The 22,573-nt window shown below is 35.5% G+C and overlaps 1 protein-coding gene across 13 annotated transcripts in view; it reads left to right on the top strand.

The window, feature by feature from the left end:
- The window catches only part of Unc-13 (unc-13), a 375,091-nt gene that overhangs the window by 306,314 nt on the left and 46,204 nt on the right, over positions 1–22,573 (top strand). For 11 of the 13 annotated variants that reach the window (XM_072009894.1, XM_072009885.1, XM_072009890.1 and 8 more), the window contains 2 exons: positions 7,705–7,825; positions 17,502–17,608. In XM_072009894.1, coding sequence (XP_071865995.1) covers positions 7,705–7,825; positions 17,502–17,608 — 228 coding nt within the window. The remainder of the gene's footprint in view (positions 1–7,704; positions 7,826–17,501; positions 17,609–22,573) is intronic. The other 2 variants (XM_072009823.1, XM_072009850.1) reach the window with 1 other exon arrangement.

The following is a 22,573-nucleotide window of genomic DNA, read 5'->3' as shown; positions in this document are numbered from 1 at the left end:
TTCGGATAATTTGTACATATTAAAAGCGTCAGCAGTTACTCTTGGGGCTCTGAACGCAACCGAAACGAGGATACATCCTGCAAATGTTTATGTAAATTCGTATTTCTACTCATACAACTGATGAAACAAAACTCGAATGGAAACGTGCTTTATTTTCTAAATATAACGATATGTACCTTACTTTGGATATTATATATATTTGGAATTCACGGACACCCTCGTACATTTTTCCGTATTTATCCAGAGATTTTTGTAACTACAGAAAATTCCCCGAATAAGATACGCATCATAGCAAGTATTTAATATTTATTCGGTCAACCAAATAGTTATTAGATTTTTGTCTTCTATGACTAGAAATATCAATATATATATATATCGATATATTAATCTATTCGTTATCATGTAATGAAACTTCATTTTGGCGAAACATCACACAAATGATATTATTCCAGACGATCAGAAATCTCGTAAATTTAGAGAAATATTTAGAAATGGACATGATATATATCTGATTGATAAATATACTAAATATTATTTGTGGAGATTGCGGCTGATTCGACAGATAGGTATAACAAATTCTTATACTATATTTTTAAAGTTTCATCGCATTTTATACCAACATCGAACATTATTCGTATTTGGTAAACAACGATAATATTACTTTTGCGGCGTATTAATTTTCCCTTGTTCGTGGCTGCTTGTGATCGGATCGTAACAGGTGCATCGATATTTCTCTCTTTGCTGGTTGGAAATCGTGCTACCGTAAATGACCTGGTTCGCCACATACAGCACGTTTTCAAGCACCAAAGACAACGATTTTAACCAACAGTATGGTATGGCTGGGCTCTGGGCTACTTGCCCAGCCTCAATTGAAACGTACCGAACAGAGAAACGCGTTGCACGGATACACGAGAAAATAGTGGTTGGAAGTCGTGCAATCGGACACAGTGGGCGAAATATATTGCGATCGCCATGAACTTCGATCGAAAGGTAACGCGGTACATGTTGCGGCTACTGAAAAGATTGGATTCCATTTCCCCAGGAAACGATAGATTTTGGGATTGAAGCTCGTTTCTTTAACGAGTATCGGAATTTTGATTAGAATGTCAAACGTCGCTTCGAATCGGAATTATCTTTGTTCCGTTAGAGAACAGAGAAGAATTGCTGATGAAGTTGGAGAAATTTTTGGACGTTTGATATAGGCGTAGGATGATTTTTCGTAATTGATAAAGTTTAAACAAGCGAACAGAGGCGTGTATATTATATTATTATAGAGTTGTCAAATTATTATTAGAATATTAACCTTAGAATATGAGAGAGAGACGCGATCGCGAGAAGGCACGTAAATTCCCGTTACGATTAAACAATCGACGCCACGAACTGATCGATCCCCTTATTTCTGTTACGATAATAGGGGTGGTTAGGTTGAGTTTACACTGTGTTAATACATATATAATATCGTTTATTCCAGCAGCTTTGTAAAGACGAATAGTTACACTGATGCATCGGTACAAGATAAGTAAGAAACCCGTCACAGACGTTTTGACTATTATAACGACGGAAAAGAACTGATTTAAAGGTAGAACCCGTTAGAGACTCGTTAAATGTTCTAACGACGAGGAAGAACTTGTTTAAGGGTAGAACCCGTTACAAACTTGTTAAATGTTCTAACGACGAGGAAGAATTGGTTTAAGGGTAGAAACCGTTACAGACTTGTTAAATGTTCTAACGACGAGGAAGAACTGGTTTAAGGGTAGAACCCATTACAAACTTGTTAAATGTTCTAACGACGAGGAAGAATTGGTTTAAGGGTAGAACCCGTTACAAACTTGTTAAATGTTCTAACGACGAGGAAGAATTGGTTTAATGGTAGAAACCGTTACAGACTTGTTAAATGTTCTAACGACGAGGAAGAACTTGTTTAAGGGTAGAACCCGTTACAAACTTGTTAAATGTTCTAACGACGAGGAAGAACTTGTTTAAGGGTAGAAACCGTTACAGACTTGTTAAATGTTCTAACGACGAGGAAGAATTGGTTTAAGGGTAGAACCCGTTACAAACTTGTTAAATGTTCTAACGACGAGGAAGAACTGGTTTAAGGGTAGAACCCGTTACAAACTTGTTAAATGTTCTAACGACGAGGAAGAACTTGTTTAAGGGTAGAACCCGTTACAGACTTGTTAAATGTTCTAACGACGAGGAAGAACTGGTTTAAGGGTAGAACCCGTTACAAACTTGTTAAATGTTCTAATGACGAGGAAGAATTGGTTTAAGGGTAGAACCCGTTACAAACTTGTTAAATGTTCTAACGACGAGGAAGAACTGGTTTAAGGGTAGAACCCGTTACAAACTTGTTAAATGTTCTAACGACGAGGAAGAATTGGTTTAAGGGTAGAACCCGTTACAAACTTGTTAAATGTTCTAACGACGAGAAAGAATTGGTTTAAGGGTAGAAACCGTTACAGACTTGTTAAATGTTCTAACGACGAGGAAGAACTGGTTTAAGGGTAGAACCCGTTACAAACTTGTTAAATGTTCTAACGACGAGGAAGAATTGGTTTAAGGGTAGAACCCGTTACAAACTTGTTAAATGTTCTAACGACGAGGAAGAATTGGTTTAATGGTAGAAACCGTTACAGACTTGTTAAATGTTCTAACGACGAGGAAGAACTTGTTTAAGGGTAGAACCCGTTACAAACTTGTTAAATGTTCTAACGACGAGGAAGAATTGGTTTAATGGTAGAACCCGTTACAAACTTGTTGACTGTTCTAACACCGAAAAGAAAGTCGTACGAAAGTGACGATGCTGTGTCGGAGGAGAGCTGGGTGATGGGTGTGTCTAGCGCAGGGGACCATCGGATTTGTTAATGACATTTTTGGTCGGAAAAGTGAGGGTAGTAGACATTGTTTCTGATTGGCTAGAAATATGTACTAATATTCGAGATAAATTAAATTGTTGATTTCAACTGTCGCAAAATTAATTGAAGATAATCTCCGTAATTATTGAGATATATTCCGTAGCGAAAATGGAGTCGTGTTCGAACGTTCAGAGACAGAATGAAATATTACAAATTCAGTTTCAAAAAATCAAGCAAACCGTCGTGCATCAATAACAAGTAAAAAGCTCACATATCATACTATATCTGAAACTATTTCCAATAACGGACAGAGTTTACGAGTAATTCGATGCTTTATTTTGTTCAATATTAAAAAATCCTCACCATAGGGGACGGTTCTCTCTACAATGACGTTTCGAAATACACGCCTGGCTGAACATTTTCATTTTTTCTTTCGATTTCTACATTTAGTTGTGACAAACTTAGCTCCGAATACATTGAGATACCTACGTTTCCCATTCAAAGTTTTCGAATTACGCGAAATCGTGTGTTTCATATTTTAAACATCTACTTATCGCAAAAATTATACAGAACAAAAGAATTCACGGATATGTCACCTTTTCATCTAAGAGAGCTATCAAACGTTCACTATATGTATACTGTCAATATTTCAAGATTCTCAATATCATAGTACGTGTAAAGGGACCCTCGCACGATATATGCATGTCGTCAATGTAATATCGACGATATTTCAATATAGAGAATATTTCAACAGTTCTTCAAAACACGCGCTACTTATACGAAAATTTTAAAAATCTTTTGCAGTGAATATTCGAATTTCGCTGAACAAATTTATATGTGAGAATATACCTTTTCTTAAAAACCACACACCAACCTATCTCTTTCCTTTCTTGGTCTTTTCATTGATAATATCTTTTTCAAAATAATAGCTGCACAAGCTTTCGTCTCGCTCGACATAGTTGAACGAACGCTGACTCGAAAATGAACGTATTATGAATAAGAAAATGCGGTTTGTGAATAAATATCGATAAGTAGCAAGATGTTAAGGACCTTGAAACATTGACAATATTATCGATCGTTTGAAGGCAGCGTGAGCAAAGAATTCACTTCCGATAAATTATTTGATTGTATTCTTCAAAAATATTTTTTGTCACAATAAACTGTAGGATCTTACTACAATTAATTTATTTAAAATGGATTAAGCAGCTGCTGGTTAAACAAGAAACGATGGCTGTTTAACGTGAACTAAATACAATAACGTGCTATAATTAAGACAACTAAATAGTTAATTTGCAACTCTCGTCACCACGGTTCCAACGCGGTTCACGCTTTCTCGACAACGTCAGCAACACTATGTCGACAACGCAATTCGCATTCTCCGACTTGTCGATTCACACTCTCTGACTTCTCAACTAACACTGACTGTTTCGGCAGTCCAATCCGCCGAAGTACTGTCACCGAACGGAAACGCGCGCCAGAGATACGCACAGTGTGCGTGGTTGCTGTATATACGTTCTCCTAAGTCTTAAATAACAATAATTCTTGTAAGAACCATATATAAAATATCGTTTCACTGTCAATGGATTTAATAGATTTTTTAGCATGAAACAGCATACGATCGTTTGGATGTTTGAAATATATTGCGTGAAACGTTTTGATGTTGTTTCAACAATGAGTAACTTTAAGAAATGAAATGATCAATCCAATATGTCAATAAAATCAACAGAAGATGTTCTACTGATAACGAAAAAATATATTATTGACTACAGATAGCACTTGTATATGCACATATGGGGTACCGGACTCAGGAGTCGTCTCGTTGTCGCCGCCTATAAGCGGCGCTCGAAGCGAAAGGGTTAATTCGTCTTACACCCTTAGCATCCCTTTGTCTTTTGTCTCAGCCCCACCACGCACGTGTCCCGCAACCGCTCGTGGCCAGGCCTTTTCCGCGAAACTATTCGATCGAAGGACCGACGATACATTGTTGGGCCTGTCGGCACTTAGGCTTTCTCGCGATATTGTTTATGGTTCGCTCGGTATCTCTTAGGTCTTTCGTCCACGATACTAAAAAACTCTTCACATTCACGATTTCACAGATTTTTTATTGATAATTTATTAATTGCATACGCGTGTGGAAAACGTTATTCCAACAAATATATGTAGTAAAATAACTTTCACCGAATTTTTCGTTTTACGATCATCTGCTTGTCGAGATATTTCAGCAGATTCGACGCATCCCTTGACCAACAGACATTTTTTCATAGTTGGTGATAAAAACACAAGGAATTCCCAGAAGTGTTGTCAGTCAAAGCGCGTCCATTTTCCAGCGGGTGAGATCGATTTTTCGCCAACGTTCGCCTGGAGTTTGCTACGTAGTCTACATCTGAACGATCAGAACGTGTAATTTCCGGTCTGGTTAAGCCGCGGTGATGTTACTCGCGCAAGAACCCAGAGTCGTGCATAAAACGAGCTTAGGATGAAGCTTACACCGGAAAATTAAAGCTCGAATGTTCCGCTCGACGAAAGACGCGACGGTTGCGTTTTCACGCGTATCTCGCGGAAAAGCTTCAAGTGTGTGTCCTTGGAAACCGAGACCACGAAAACTGCTCGAAAAGAAATCGTTGAGATAAAGTTACGGAGAAAAGTTGCGGATTCGCCATTGAAATCGCGAAACTTACTTTTGGAAAGTATAGTCGCTCGAACATATTCACTGCAATAGTTATTGTCTCTGTAATTTATTAAGTTTAATGGTAGACTTAATAAATTGCGCCGTGTTGATGTATCGCAAATGTTGTTGTTGTATCAAGTTATATTAGGTTGTCCGAAAAGTTTCTTTCGTTTTATGAGGAAATAATAAACGTTTTTTGTTTTATATTATTTTGTCGAATTACGTACGATCCATTTTGTTTTGTTGAGATAAACACAGTGACATTTTACAAACTTGGTTTCACGTTTGTATGAAGATTGTAGAAAACACGTTTGCGAAAGAAAGACACTTTCCGGACAACCTAATACTTAGGAAATTCTTACAAACGTGTCGTGTGTGTCATACGAGACTTCTTAAATTTTCATGAACGCTATAGTGAAGACCGACTGTCCGTGACTATAGAAGTAAAATCTGAAACAAATCTCAGAATGCCTATAGAAGTCTTAGTAAAAAGTTAGTATGCGACTCTCAAGTCTCTTGACTGTATTTCAACTTGTCAACTTGCAAGTCTCGAACATACAAGTAATTAATGCTGAAGATGGTGTCAGAAACTCTTGTGGCTTGCTAGAAGCTTTACGAAGTATATGCTTGCGACAAATATCTTGCAATTTCTATGTGCATATATCGTCGGATTGGTTTTCATTTTTACCAATATAAGCATGATACATTTCAAAGTATTCCGTATAACATAAAATCCGCTTTATCTTCATAAAAGTATAAATCTGTATAAACAGATGCAGTCTAATTATAACGAACAGAATTATGGAAATAGTAGCATCGAAATAAAATTACTGAAATTATTGAAGAAAGTTAATGATTTATATAATTATGAAAATACTCACGAACTGACTTGTTAAGATATAATGAAAATAATGAATTTTATAATATATTAACCGTATATAAATATAATACGTAATAAATAAACATCACAAATAAACGTAAGGAAGAAAGAAGAAATGAGAAAGGAAGAAAATGGTAATATTAATCTGCGAACCGTAAATCTGTATTTTATCAAATCTTCTATATGCACACGTACTATTTATTCATTAGAATTTAGTTAGGAATTTAATAAAGCACAGAATGTGTGTGTCTTATTTTTAACGTCACTCTAATCCCTATTATGTATCGCAACGGCGTGTTTATGCTGGATCAGTTACCGACCTACAACAGCTGATTAAAGCAGATTACGTTAATACGTCCTGCTAGTACAGTCATGTTGTATAAAGGAATATATCCTTCTAGATCAGCTAAAAAAATGATAAATAATTGCGTAATCCGTACACTATTTTGTTCACAGTCTGATTTAATTAGATTTACGTCTATGAAACTGGCAAATCCCTTAACTAAGAGAAGTTTCTATAAAATATTAGGTCATTCCATAATTAATGCAGTTTTCATATGGAAAACAGTGAACCTCGTCGCGGTAGGAATCTTATGGAAGGAGAATAGAAAATTTAGCATAATAATGGTAAACAAGTGTAGACAATGAGACAAAATACGCTATTGATTAGTTTCTTAAACAATTAAGTTACAATTTTTCAAAAATGAATAACTAAAGTCACGAATCGCTACTGTAGGTTTCAAATGATGATGGAAGGAAAAACAGCCTGTTTTGCAGCTGTTCGTTTAATTTAGTACAATATTAATTTATATTAATTTACACGGTATTACTTACAGAATTATCCAATAATAAACTACGAACGTGTCTATTCTTTTGGTGTTTTAAACGTTTCGCTGAGATTTGAACTTATACTTGAAGTGATTTTAGTATTCACTGACTATTACAATTTTATCACTCGTCTGTTTAATAAACCAACCAACATGTATAATAATCAACCTCACTATTATCTAACATAATTCATCCATATTCTGTATTATTTACTTTTGAATGCTATGTAAATACATAACTATGTAATCTACTTTGAGTCTAAACTTTGAACTCTCTTTATTTTCTTACTACCCTATATAGTTGATACAAGAACAGCACATAAAGCGTAGTGTATTTGCGTCAGAATAAATCTTGTACAAAATATTCTACGTTCTCGGTAAGAACATAGACGTCATCGTCCTTGAAACCGGCTAAACAACGTTACGCTGTCGAAATAAAATCTTCATCGTTTGCCTTTTTCATTTTGCCAGGAGCGGCCGAGAAGAGTTCGAAGCATGGCGCCGAGGATAAGGCGAACAGCATCATCACAGCCATGAAAGAGAGAATGCAACAGAGAGAACGAGAAAAGCCAGAGATCTTCGAGCTGATCCGGTGAGTCCTTCTCAGCATATCTTTTCTCTTCTTCCCGATTTTCTTTTGTCGCAGCATAATCGACTCGACGGAAAATCCCGTCAGTGGCAACGAACAACTTTCAGGGAAGAAACAGTCGATCTATTGCGATCCACTTAGCTGGATCAATGATCCGTCGCCATTGCCTGTCAGTATAAGAAATTATTAATTAAACTCTTTAAACTCAAAGTATTCTACCGTTCTTTCGGTAGAAGAAAATGTAAATAAAATAATCACTGCTGTATACGTGCCTTCGAATTCAAAATATTTATTCAAAAATTGGAATTCTTTGAGAAAGTTTAAGGAAGTTGGATGGGTGGGATTTGTGGTCGAAAAATGGCAATCGTTTAATCAAAACTCGTGGACAAAGATAATTATATAGCACAATAGTATTCGGTCAGTATCGAGATTTGTATTATTGTATATACTATCGAGAATAATTCGGAATTTTATATTTAAGATTATACACATGATCGTTTGTTTTAAGGTACTTTAAATAACGCGAAACATGTCTATGATTAAGGAATTGACCAAAGTATTGCAATTTTTGTAAGAGTGAATTTTTCATAGAAATACGTGAACGTAGAATGTATAGGATACATGTATAAATTAGTATTTTATATCTGAAATCGTTCCCTGGCTTTTCTCTATTTGAACATTACGCTCGTACAATAACTTGCAAATAAATCGTCTAATAGTAATAATATACGATATTATATACATATTATTATATATATATTATATTATGTATTATTATACAAAATATCGTACGATTTTGATCATGAAAAAATTTAATGAATCAATGAAAAAAATTCTATAATGATAAACCAGAAACTATAAAAATGTTGACCTTTCAACAAGAAATAATTAATTAAATGGTCGTTAACTTCGAACAAGAAACACTTTTACGAATATCACCATCGCAAAAGCTTTTAATAATTCGCTTATTAAAACAATTCTACAGCGATAAAGCACAAAGGATATAAATTTTCATTTATGTTACATCCGCTGAATAATCATCAACGAAATTATAAACTATGTATATTAAAGAGGAACAGTGTACAATTAAAATTTTCACAAATTGAAATACTTTCGCGTAAACTATTTCAAAAACTGGTGAAAGGGAGCCTGTTACGTTTAAGCGCGTATTATTCCATTTCTGAAAAGACAGAAGCAGAATGAAATTCGTATTACACGCCAACGAGCAGAGCCACCGGGTGCGAAGTTTCGACTCGCGTTGCAAAACGAGCTCGAGAAGTTTTTGCATTTGCATGAGTTAGCCGCGCTGAGTCCAGTTATCGTAGGACCGCAAATTTGCGTGCGCAAATAGCGGCATTCAGAATGTGCAGGGACAGTGAAATAGGTGAATTTAGGTTGACCGTCCGTTGCACAATAAAGAGCTCTGAAAGCGACTACGATCTTTTCCGTTTTCCCAACAACCTCACGCAACATGCCATGTCGCATTATTCTTTTCTACGGAATCGTCCGGTTGGATCTGTCCACGAGAGCACGGAATTCAAAATATGTATACCCCACTTTTGCATTTTCCAGCTGAAAAACTGCCAGCGTGCCTAATACACTTTTGTTCTCTTGTACGATATGGTTACCAGCGAGGAGAATTGTACTTGTCGAGTTGGAGAATGCGGCCAGGCTCGAGACACGTGTAACAATTGGCTAAATTACAATTAGTCTTCCGTGACAGCGACAAGAATGGACAGCAATTTTGTCATTAACCCGTTAACCAGCAAAGACGAGTTGACTCGTCATTCGAATTTCAAGATTTCAGATATTCCATCTGTTTACGTGCCATTGCATTTCTAAGAAAAATAGACTACATTATATTTATATGTAAAAGGATTAGAACTAACGTCATCGATTTCTGTCTTTCTTTGGTTTTAGTTTCATAATTGTAGAAATTTCTTGTTGAAAAATGAGTCAACTAACAAGTTAAGGGTGCTGGGGATTAGGATTTGTTGCAAAAAGTGTTTTATATGATAGGAATAATTTTGTGATAGGATTTAGGAATCGAATCTGAGTGTCTCTTGATTGTGTAATTGAAACCTTGAATAAACAGTAGAAAAAGTGAATGGTAAAAATTAAATTCCAAGAATTAACTACTATTTATAACCTTTAGAACCAATCGAATCAATTATTGCTAATCTCTCGCGATTTAAAAATGAAATACGTAATATAATATTACATTTCCAAGTCTGCAATTTATACTGAACTTGATATCGACGCGAAATTATAGCGACGTTTGCTCGGTGACAGAAAAATAGATAGGTGTTTCCTGAATGAAAGAGCCCTGGTCCATTTTCTCTGTCAAAGTTGCTCAAAAATGCCAACGAGACGATGCAGATTCGACGAAGGTTCGATCGATTGATCAAGATCAAACTTCCGATTGTAAAATTGTAAAATTTGTAGCGGTGTCGCGATCACGTCGAGTGTTCGAAGTCGCCGAGCTAATCGTTATATCGCAATGCACGTGGAATCCACTTAAATGTAGAAAGCGTTTTATCGAAAAGCGTGTGAGAAATAATCATCGATAACGTGGTCGATTTTGAGACATTTTCAAGAATCTGCAGAAATTTCCTTGAAATCATAAATCGTAATCTCGATTTTTGAAACAATTTTAATAATTCGATGTAACAATCCGTAACAGGTAGCAGAAAGCAAAACCAATACAAATTTTCATATAAAATCTCCTCGAATATCTCCAGTTATATTTACATAAAATACACACACGATTTAGTACTTTCACGGCGAAGTTTATTAGCCGAATGTATTTAACAATTGTTAATGTTCGATCGATAGTTACGAAGAATTAAAATTTGCTAAAAAGATTCCTCTGTCAAACATCTTCCAAAAATCAATGATGCAACAAATGTAATAAAAACTTATCGGAGATAGGACTAATATAAAAATTCGTAAATCACATCAAAAATAAATCCAAAATTGTGTAATATATGTCGAATCCTTGGGAATGTTACCTTCGGTAACTTGGTAAACAGTACATAGCGTGTATGGGATTAAGTCGAACATGTAGGTACATCTGGGAGTTAACGTCGGTAGTAACTAGTTTTCCCCAACCGACGAAGTTGAAAAGCATTTCGGGTCGACGAGTTACGGAACTTGTTAAAACTCGTCACAAAGAACATTAAAACGTATAATCACACAGATCACGATTGGAAAACCTAAGAAACTTTTAGAATAATAAAACATTTTCCGTTGCATGACGATGATTGCAAAGTTATGAAAATTCATGAAAAATATAAATTACACGTATAACGATATCACGATACTAGTAATTTCTTTTCTCAGACATTCAAATATGTAGCGGTAAGTTTCTCGTATTAAAATTGAGCAATTTTACAGGATTAAATGGGTCGATAGCATCGAGAAACGATGCTGTATCTTCCGTTACTTTTTAAGCTCGTAAAATCAGAATGTCCACTCTCGGATATTTTTTTATTTGATTCTTTTCTTAAGGATATCTCATAAACCTGCTTTACCATCTTTTAATCTACTTATCCAAGCAAGTTCTTCGAACGACTTAGGGCCACCACTTACAGCGACTCGAGCATTGATTTTGCTTTAAATCCAGAATTTACGATCGATACGTTTCGAATGTAAAGGGAGAATTTTTCAGAAGTTCGTCGTAATTATTTTCATGAAAAATTTAATCACGAAGATTTTCAAAATTTATTAACTTTTCTGTGGTTGCATCACAATATTTTACTATATACTGATTGTCAGACTGAGTTTTAATAAATGAAAAAAGAGAGGCTTAACCTTTGCGGTCGAAGCAGCGTTTGACATTTCATTAAAGCCGGCTCATAATTTAACTGAACTTTCGTATTTTCATAACCAACAACGTATTCATGGTGGCGTATTTTTATTAAGTTGATTTTAAGTACAAAATAATATGTTCCACGTTTTAAAAGCGAGAAGAATATTGTGTTTGCCGAAAGAAGCAGAGCTCGTTCTCTGCCATTTAACTCTCGTTAAATAAATGAACAAATGCGATCTATTCTGGAAAATGTACTTACGGTAAATTAATATCTATATCGGTAATTCAATTAATTCAAACTGCACAGCGGTTAAGAAAATAAGTTGAAGAAAATAATCGATGCTTCTTCCTCGTTCTCTAAAAATCTCCCCGATAACCATTTAATATTCCTAATAAAAATAAGAAAATAAGGCTATGATTAATAAAATCTTGTTGTATTTAAACAATCGCGTGTTTTATAAAAAGTATTCAAAGAAATGCTACAAATGTATAGTATACCGGTTAACTTACGATTAGAATCGTTACGGAATTATTAGTATCTGCATAAGTCATTTCAAAACACATGTATTTCAAAGTTTAGCAGAAATAGATGCAAATCGAGAACTGTGTATACACAATTTATGATTCTCGTTACGTATCATGTATTTGTAGTGTTTGCGAATTATGTATTATCGAAACTCTATCTTTGCACTCGTTAATCTGTGCCATATTTTACGGTATTCTTCGCGATATATGTTCGTATACCGATAAGTCGACGTCGAAGTCGATACGGCGCTTGCACAGAAAAATTTTTACCCGAAAAAGGAAAACATAATATATTTTGATGTATAACAGTCATAAAAATCGGTGAAACACGTCCCTCGGCGTTTCTAGTATGTTCGATGTAAATATATATCAGTTCTTTAACTTTCAATTTATCGTTATCGTAATCAAATGCAATCGTTTCCGAAATAAAGATATCGTACTAAATATTCGTCGTGTCTTGTTCCTATAATTTAGCGACGAGTTCTACGATTTTTTTTTTTTTTTTTTTTTTCATATGAAACATTGATATTACGTTTACATTGATACAGAGTAAAACAGTCTATGTATATGTAAATTTAAAAAATTGAAACATTATCTGTACATGTATGCCAGTTATCTTAAAAGCCATAACGTGTACTATCGGATTCCGATTAATGATAAAAAAACAAAAAGACACTAGATCGAGTTTAGCTTTCGTCGTTTGTTCTAACAAAACGAAAATATAACGACGAAAAGGTATCTTTTCTTGTTTTTTCTATCAAGTCCTGTATATCTTAGAATGAAACTAAACAAATAACAAGCGCGATACGTCCACTAGCTACGGTCCGAACTGTTTGATCTACGTGTAAGAAGGAAAGATATAACAAACTAACACATGCGATAAAATTCCCGAAATAAATGCCGAATAGAATTCAATATTCACCTCCGCAACAATATCATACATACGTGTATTAATAACGAAAATTTGAAAATTAATATATCAATTTTAAATCGCATAAACGATTCTTAAAATTATGAAACAGGCAACGATTAATATTTTCAATATTAAACAGAAAATTTTTGAAATTCTCACGATAGAAATAATAAATATCAATCTGAAAAATTTAAATTAATATTTAATATCCATTAATTAATGTCCAATATGAAACGAAAAATTATATATTATAATGATCGAAAAAACAAAATTTTATTATTTTCTTTAATTAAATATTTCCAACAATTATAAATCGATGAACCAATTGTGCCATTTTCTCGAGCTATACGCGATGTTTGGTCCTCTGTTACGTCGGTCACGATCAATCCTACAAAATCATACTATCGACTTGAACGCGATTAGAGACGCGTCGATCGGACTCATTATCAGTTATTAAGTAATCAACGGCAGCGCATAGGTCGAAATTGCAATTTCCGATGCCGGTAGGCAGGAACATCGGTGTTGATCGTTCCGAAAAGCAACGGAAGTGCTCGTTCGCGTGCCTAATCCGCGTTCCTTTGCTTACTTCGAAACTTCAGCTAATAATAACGTAGTTGATCGGTAGGATAATTCCATTGCAAGCCTCATAATCGCTACGACGCGATGCGACGCCATCCTAATCGTATCTTCACACGCTGGGAAATTAATCAGCGATGCAGCTGCCTTCCAGGGGGCTATTATTGATGATCCGCGGCTCATTAGTGCGGATTCTGTAATGAGACAATACCACCGTGAATTATAATCAGACAATACCATTATCGATGCACGTCTCAGCATAAGAATATTTGGTCTTCTGGATTATGTTATAAACAAGTTATAAATTGATATGGAGTTTCTTTAACAACCTGTTATACGTACCTGTAGGATTTCTTTATGAAGATCGAGCTATTTCGATCGTTCGATCGATAGGAATACATATGAATAATTGTACGAATTCAACCGTTCCTTATATTACATTTATCTCTTATCTTCATTTTCACGTAGAAGAAAATATTTGCTGTCTTAAACGAAATTTTGTATTTCGCGACTGATACTAATTATCAAGTTTGAGTAATTGAACGTAATCGTATCGAGTTAAAAGAATGATAAGAACCGTATAATTAGAGCTCATTAACGTTCTTATCCGTAAGCAGTACTTTTTTAACAGTAGTTAAATTCGGTATTGATTTAACGAATAAATAATACGTTAAATTTCTATTTCGAGATATTTGAGGCTGATTACAACTATCGTTACAAATTAATATTATCGATCTTAATAGGAAATAAATGAATTTATTGTTTTATAGTATATTCATATGTTATTCCTACGATATGAAAATTATTACGATAATATATCATACTTTTTTAATTTGTCTACCTAAACATTTAGACGGATAAAAATATTACTTTGCAAAGTAATTCCATCCATCGTAACTCTTACTCATCCGCGATTATACCGAAGAACTACTTTCGTGAAATTACGCGATTCAAATAATATAAATCACAAGCCAATCAACCATGTATTTCTTCTTAAGTGAGTCATTCACTTAACACAAAATATGTTTTGCTCCTTCTAAAAAACTTGACGTTCATTTCCACGAGATTAACATTAATAGCCGATTATTATTCAAGCATCGTCTTTTCAATGGAGCCGGTCTTTCAACCTTTAGAATTGAAAATATCGAAATATCCGCTACTCGAAGCGATGAGCATGATCTAAAATGTCGATAAAAGCTACTAAGCGATCGGGTGTATAAATTAGTGGGAATCGGGGTTAATTAATACTGCTTCTCCGTTCGTGAATACGTTAAGAACCGATCCATCGAACGTCAATGGATAATTCATCGAGCGATGGTTGTTTCGTTTCAAGGTACTCCATGCTTGTTCATCGGTTACTAGTTAATGAAGCAGCTATCGTCGTCCTGCGAATGAGAATTGCCAGAGAAATAAGTACAGCGTCGTGTTTACCGGTCTTCGAACGTTGTATCAAGCATTTTTGCATCGCGTTTCACGCTCATGCCGCTGGAAAATCAGATATCCCCGCTAAATGAAGCGGTGGAATGCGGAAAATTTGTATCTACACGGTGTAAAAATGAGTAAATAAGATGTGAGTAAAAGCAAGGGAACGAGTTCTTTCAAAGATTTTCGACTTTTTTTTAGGGAACTACAAACCGAGATTAATAGAAATACATTTCTATGTTTGGGCAGAATTCGAGTATTTTTTTACAGGAACATAACTGCACGAACGATCGATATACGAACCTATCCAGTTTTTGAAAGTTATATTTAAGAGAATTTCGCTTTCATAGTAAGAATAAAAAGGATACATTTCTACTTATAAAACTCAATCGTATAAGTGGATAACTTTCACGTGCCTTTTTTTTCTCATATATTGGTACAAAATACGTATGCTCGTATTGTACGAATATATAACTTCAATATAAAATAATTGAAGGAATTTGCTCGTATTGTACGAATATATAACTTCAATATAAAATAATTGAAGGAATTATTCAAAAGATACGAAACAGACGAACAAATAATTTCTAAAAACGAATATTCCGTACATCGCAGACCACGATTACATTTTCATCACGAAATTTTCCTCGTCTCATGATTTCGCGCAGCCCGATATCGTCTAACATGAATGGTCTGCAATGCGAAATTGTACAAGGTGTACAAAGCGGGATTGGAAGCAACGTATCCAATGGTGACAGCATACCGACACGATATAATCGGATAGCAATCTCTTTGAACGTGTCCATAACGTGAAAAAGGGCAAGGCAATGGCGACTGCGAAGCCAGGGTAAAAAGGCGCGAGAACGAACGTGTGAAATGAACCGAAAATCTCGCTATCATGCACAAGGCCGGGTCTCGTCTTCTCTGAGGGGGGTGAAGGGTCAGAAAAAAATGTGTAAATATATCTAGTCATTGGTCGTACGTCCCGACTATGGCTTTCGAAAGGTCGAAGATACGTGGAAGAAAATTTAGTTACTATCGGACAATCAACGACCTCGTTAACCGTCTGATCGATGACCTGAACGCGTTAATTACAAAAGGGCGCATGTTCGCTGAAAATATCCGTTCTATGAAAAATATTCGTCGATAAAATGGATCCACGTAGTTGCACGGAAGTTGATTTATGCGCGATCAGACCGTGATATCGACGTTTCGATAAACAGAGTTATTTGTCAATCGAAAAGTTACGAAGCGTACATTTTCGGGAGTTTTAAGTTTAGATAAATTACGTTTCTTTTCCTCGATGGCTTTCGCGGATCGATCAATTTGTTTCAGATCCTTTCGATGGGTCCTTTTGTTTAAGAACATAACATGGATAATCTTAGTTTAACGATAGCGTTAGTGAATTTTAATTCCATTATGGAAAGAAGCTTTGTATTTTTAGTAATTGATATGATCTTGTCATGTAATGATACGTATATAAATTCAGTTGTAAACAAAAATCTTGGACCTGATTGTTAAATGTATAGAGAAAAAGCCTTATCGGTGCATACTCTGAATAAAGCGTCGTGTGCAACGTGGTGTGCTTAAATTGTAATAAGTAGAAATTCAACGAGATTTTTCTCACATAAACGATGGTGATTGAAACATTAAAGAACAGAATGTATTTGAATTACTTGAGAAAGAATTTTTGCTTTTCGATCTCCTATTATTAACAAAAATTATACTAGAGAAACCTGTGTTGTTGATTTAATTTATTTCTAAAAGTATCTGCTAAAACAGTAGCAAAAGTAATAAAAAATGCTTCGAATTGTTCTGAAGCTGTTCCAAAATCACTTTTAATCCTTAAAACCAAATATTTTGTCCGGTATTAATCAACAATAAAAAATCCAGAATTTAATAAAAATACAGCATCGGTGTAACCTTACAGCTCGTTAATGAAACATTCTCTTTCAACGTCTCACTCAAAATCGTAGAATCAGCCTGAAAAATTGTATACCGGTTCCGCGAGGGCGACGTTTTAAAATCCCGAAATCAGAATAGCAAGTGTAACAACAAGATTCATTTGGTTAGAGCAAAAATGCGATTGCAATTAGAGGAGAGAAAGCAGCAACCCATTAGCAACCCTCGACGCAGTGGATTATCCCGTGATGCAATTACCACGAGCACGCGTTACACGTTGCACGCGACGCTTGCACAAAAAGAAAGAAAACGTTAGTCGGAGAGTAAACGATGAAACGTGTCTCGTGCGAGAGGAAAAGAAACTAAAGGAAAATCGAGTGAAACGAATAACCCGAAGTTATAAAAGATAGAATGGAGAAAAGATAGGGAAACAGGGGGTGAAGGAAAAAAAAAGAAAGAGATGAAACAGGTAGGACGAGATCTAGGCCATTGGCACAGCTCATGTGAAAGAAAGTCTCGTCGGAGTTTAGGTCAGTCTTCGGGGTCGACGAGGAAGCATATGCGGGTCACATGTCGGCGGTGAAGCAGTCGGTTCTGGACGGTACCAGCAAGTGGTCCGCGAAGATCGCCATTACAGGTTTGTGGCCAGCTCGTTGTGCCCGCCGGTCATGGCCGGTTATGCACCCCCTCCGTGCAACAAAACGATGAAACGTGCAGCGCTCGATTATATTACATCTATCTTCTCTATATACGATACATATTGTGTGTACCACCTGTGTGCCTCAATGTATTCTTCTTCTTTTTCTTCTTCTTCTTCTTCTTATTATTATTATTATTATTACTATTATTATTTGATATTTTATTTCTTTATTTATATCATCATTTGCAAAGTCATATTACACGCCACTTTTCACCACGTTCTTATTTTATTCTATTTTCCATTTTCTATTTTCTCTTCCTTTACTTCTTCCCCTCACCTATGATCCTGTTTCTGTATTCCCACAACAATATGTATATGTTATTATCACATGATCGCGTATACATATTTATCTCACACATTGCTGTATCTCCTGTTTATCTGTGATCGTTAAATTTAATTTCATCGTCGAATCTGACGCGCTGCCGGCTGCTGCTGTGTTGTACTGACTGTCACGTCTGTATATTACCTATATATTCTAAATATTGTGATAGAAATTTGGCTGTGCCTTTGTGGGAATGCACCCGTTCTTCGCATATCTGTATGAAAATAGAGGACTACACAGGTAGAGAAAGAAATTTGGTTCCGCGGATCACTCGTGATTTTCTCTCTTTTTTCATTAAGCTTCTCTTTCGACACGTTCATTGTATCGCGTTTACGTATACGTTATACCAACTCAAATAGAAAACAGAATGTAATAATGAGGAAATTTTTGTGAAAAATGTTCGATATTGCGAGGCTTTGCACGTACATGAGAATATTTTGCGCGAGCTATTACGAAAATATCTATTGCAATCTGTCCGAATATTGCGAAACTCTCTATACGCATGGATTATTGCAAAAAGAATTCTGTATGAAAAATATTTGTATAGCATAGTTTTCATGAAAATCCATGCAACAACGAACGTGTCGACTTATTCTTCCTTCGTTACTCTACGTCTCCTCTTTTCTTTGCCTATTGCTCTGCTTCTATCTTTCTTGCTCTTCATTTCTGCCTCTGCATCTGTCTTTCTTTCGCTGTATCTTTCTTTCTATTTTACAAACGAATCGCTGGCTATGAAAAGAGAGAAAATTACCTTGCGTTCCGTGACACCGATCGAAAGTGTTCAAATGTTATATCGCAAAATTCGTAGATTGCATTGTTCGTGTCGATGTGTCTTGATGTAGCGAGTGACAGTTTGCGTCTGTTTGATGAATTTTTTTGGAAAAATAACGGTGTGCATAGAAGCCATGCATACATATCATATTTTGACATAGCGAAACTGTGACACTACGCGAATTAGACGAGATGTTTGGTTTGTCGAGTGGATTTAAACAAAGTCTTGTAAATGTTACTTCACGGAAATAGAGTTGCGTCGATGAGAGAGACACTAGCTTGTAGAAAAGTCACGCGTTAGTCGAGAGTAGAAAGTTAATCCCAAAACACTGACAATGACCAATCTACACACGAAATGAACTTTTACCGATTCGATTGCGCGTTAAATCGGAAAAATACTGTGTATACTTGCTAGAAGTAATATAACAAGCTTGTTACTCGTGTTCCGTTTTGCAATAAGATCTTATTAAAATTCGTATAATCTGCATGCGTACATTTTTTTATCGGAGTTTAATCTCAAACCTTTTTTTTTAATTTCCAAGAAATCTTCAATAAAAACATATTGTATACGATAGAATGTTCGAAATAATTGGTGATAGTAAATGTATCCATGTGTCGTTTTATCAAATTTCTTTTAGTCTTTGATAAGTTTCAAACGAAGGCATATCTATAACTAGTAACGGTTATACAGAAGATTGCAAAATATGTAATTAAATAAAAATTTGGTTATATCTCAAAACAAAACAAAAATGTCCAACGCATGCTTGCAAACAAATATTATTAATGGATAATTTAGAAGATCGAGGAAATAAATTCAAAATTTAAATAACTTCAACGATTCATTTGTTAAGTGAAAAATAACATGTACGTAACCATAAGTAGATTAAAAATTAAAAAGACGCGCGTAAGGTATATGCAAAATAAAAGTATGTGAAATATTCAAATTTTTAACAAATATTTAACAAGTGAAAAACCCACAAATCTGCATAAAAATTCACAATTTAATCAACGCCTTGCAACTTTAAAACTTCAAAAGTACTAGGTTGTCCGAAAAGCGTCTTTCTTTTACAGACACGTCTTTTACAACGATTTGTCGAACGTTGTGATCTTTATCTTAATAAAACAAAATGGATCATACGTAATTCGACAAAATAATATAAAACAGAAAATACATTGTGCATCCATTATTTCCTTATAAAACGAAAGAAACTTTTGGACGACCTAATACATATCTATAGACTGTACTCTCTCGCTTCCAATACAGTTTTAAAGAGTTAACGTACGTGTAACCTTCTTAAGTGAACCCCTAAACAACAAATACTCGTTTAACAGAGTAAACCCTCGAGGCAATCGCTTTACGAGTCTCCCGACCGTGTCTCAACCTACTTATTTCTCTATATGTACTGCTTCTAGCGAGTATACACGTACATGCACACAACGTGTAATTCCAAAAGGGACATGTACATGCGATGTGACGAACGGGTGCATACTTTTCACACGTCATCCTCCTTGGAGCACACGTAGCCCATAAATCCTACCGATTACTCTCACACGTCCAACCAACATCCTACACGCACGATGTTCGCTCGCGCGTTACACCGTGTCATCGTTACACACATACACACACGCGCACACATGTCACCTGCATAATTTACATTCGTCTCTGGATACAACAACATCGTTCATCGGCCATTATCGTGGCCACATTTTCCAGGACGTTCGCCTAAACCTTCCGACCACAACCTCTTCAAACAATCTCCCTTCGCCAGTCATTTTACCTTTCGCCTCTCTCGAATCAGAATTTTGCCTTCCTTGGATAAAATTTCGGTAATTATGCAGTTTAACAACTTTTCCTAATTTCTACTGTTCGACTGGAGTCTTTTTTTAGAATTCATAGGATTGGATAAGGTGCAAGGGTCGCTCTTTGAAAAAAGCTCGCGAAATTATACCACACTACGTAGAAGGAAACGTTATACAAATTTTATATTTTCTTAGTTTAATCCACTTGGTGTTCAATATTTGCCAAGAGGATTAGATTAAATTAGATCGAAGTTAGATTTGTTGGTACCTTTTAGGGCAGCAATTTTTAGACGGTGTAGTCTGACATCAGGTGGATTAAACGGAAAAGACGTTGCATTTTGTAAAAATTTTCTTATTTCCTAAAAATGAAACAAGAAGAAAGAGCGACTAGGAGATATTAGATGAGAAAATACTATAGTCGAATAGTCAAAATTGGGAAAAATTTCCTTCGTACCATCTTTGTTTCTCATCGTTCGATTTAAAATACCTAGTCATTGTTCGGTCGTTTTGTTTGTAATAATGTAAATGTACTTAAAAGCCATGAAACGCGAGAATATTTTATAATTTCAAATATTTTATCTTAAAAAATGAATGAATACTCCATAGGCTATTGTAACTCGAGAAGGCAGAATTTCACGGCGTTCGCTCCTGTTCTCGAAACTCGGTCTCAACGAAGATAGACGAAGTCGAATTTGCGAAATTGTCTGCTCGACCTCGATCCACAATTTGGCAGCCGATTTGCTAAAATTCCGATTCAAGAAAGATTCCGAGGCAAGAAAATAGGAAACGTTCGTAGCAGCAATTTCGTGGAACGTCGCTAGTTTTTCGACAGTTATTTCAATGCTACCCTTATCCTTCTCGAAAAAAAAGTAAATGTCGTAGCTTAGAAGAGAGGGCACAGGAGGTTCGTACACGAATACCGCGGAATGAAGGAAATGGTAACGTGTAAGTCAATTTACATGCCCTTGCTACCAATGACAGTTCGTAAGACGAGTTTGTGGAAGTTTAGATTTGAGTTTGAATTGTGTGCGCTGAAGGGAAAAGGGTTTGTAATTAGCGACACTTTCGTTGTAATTGATAACTACGTTTCATACACACCAGAAGATATTTCATATCCGATATTGCGCTAGATGTTATCATGAAACTGGCATACTTTTTTTAAATACGAGGTCACCAAGGTTCAAGTCAAAAGCGAACATTATTCATTTGTGTCAGGACAGTGCAATTACTATGGATCGTTGTAATTGAAGGCATATTAGGGCTGTGTCTGAAAGCTTCCTTTAATCGTTATCGCCAAACAAACTTCCGCAGATCCTCTTCATGCTAATTACGCCTGTAATATTCTCTAAGCGTATGTTCGCTAGATGATCGTCAATCGATTCTTCCAATCGTTACATTCGCTCGACTATCATCGAAAAATCGTAGATGGCTAGATTCGATCATCGCAAGTGAAAAGTTTCGTTCGGATTAATCGGAAGTTATCCGAGTTCCAGTTAAATTCACTTTAAACTTGCATTCGTACGAGTCTAAAGTTGTAGATTTAGATTTTAGAAATCGCTGCCTTTTTCGGACCAACCGTTAGTTTAACGAACGTGAACTTCGTTTGATGCTTGAAACAAAATATCGAATCGAGTAAGATAATATAAATTCGCGTAAGTACAGTGTATTCCGTACCCTGGACTAATGAAAACTAGCATAGAAATTTAACAGAATCTACGAAAGGAACTAGGTAAGAAATTCGCATTGTTAAAGACATTTTCGATTGAATTTGGATAATCTAACTAATCTGAACGAGACTTGAACGGCATTGGATCACGAAAATTTACAATTCATCACGAACAGTTACTGCAAATCACGTCTATCGTTACATAAAATTGCAAACAAATCGGAAGATAGCTGGAAATAAGCTTTTTTGGTACCAGCATGATGAATCGTCGTTGAATGGACCTTTTGTCCACTGAATCGTTGGCACCGTAATTTCTTCGTCAAGCACGCACATACATACGAAT

The sequence above is a fragment of the Bombus fervidus genome, chromosome 1 (genome assembly GCF_041682495.2).
Source record: "Bombus fervidus isolate BK054 chromosome 1, iyBomFerv1, whole genome shotgun sequence".
Lineage (NCBI taxonomy): Eukaryota > Metazoa > Arthropoda > Insecta > Hymenoptera > Apidae > Bombus > Bombus fervidus.
The sequence above is the reverse complement of the archived record's forward strand: the minus strand, read 5'-3'. Positions and strand labels throughout refer to the sequence as shown.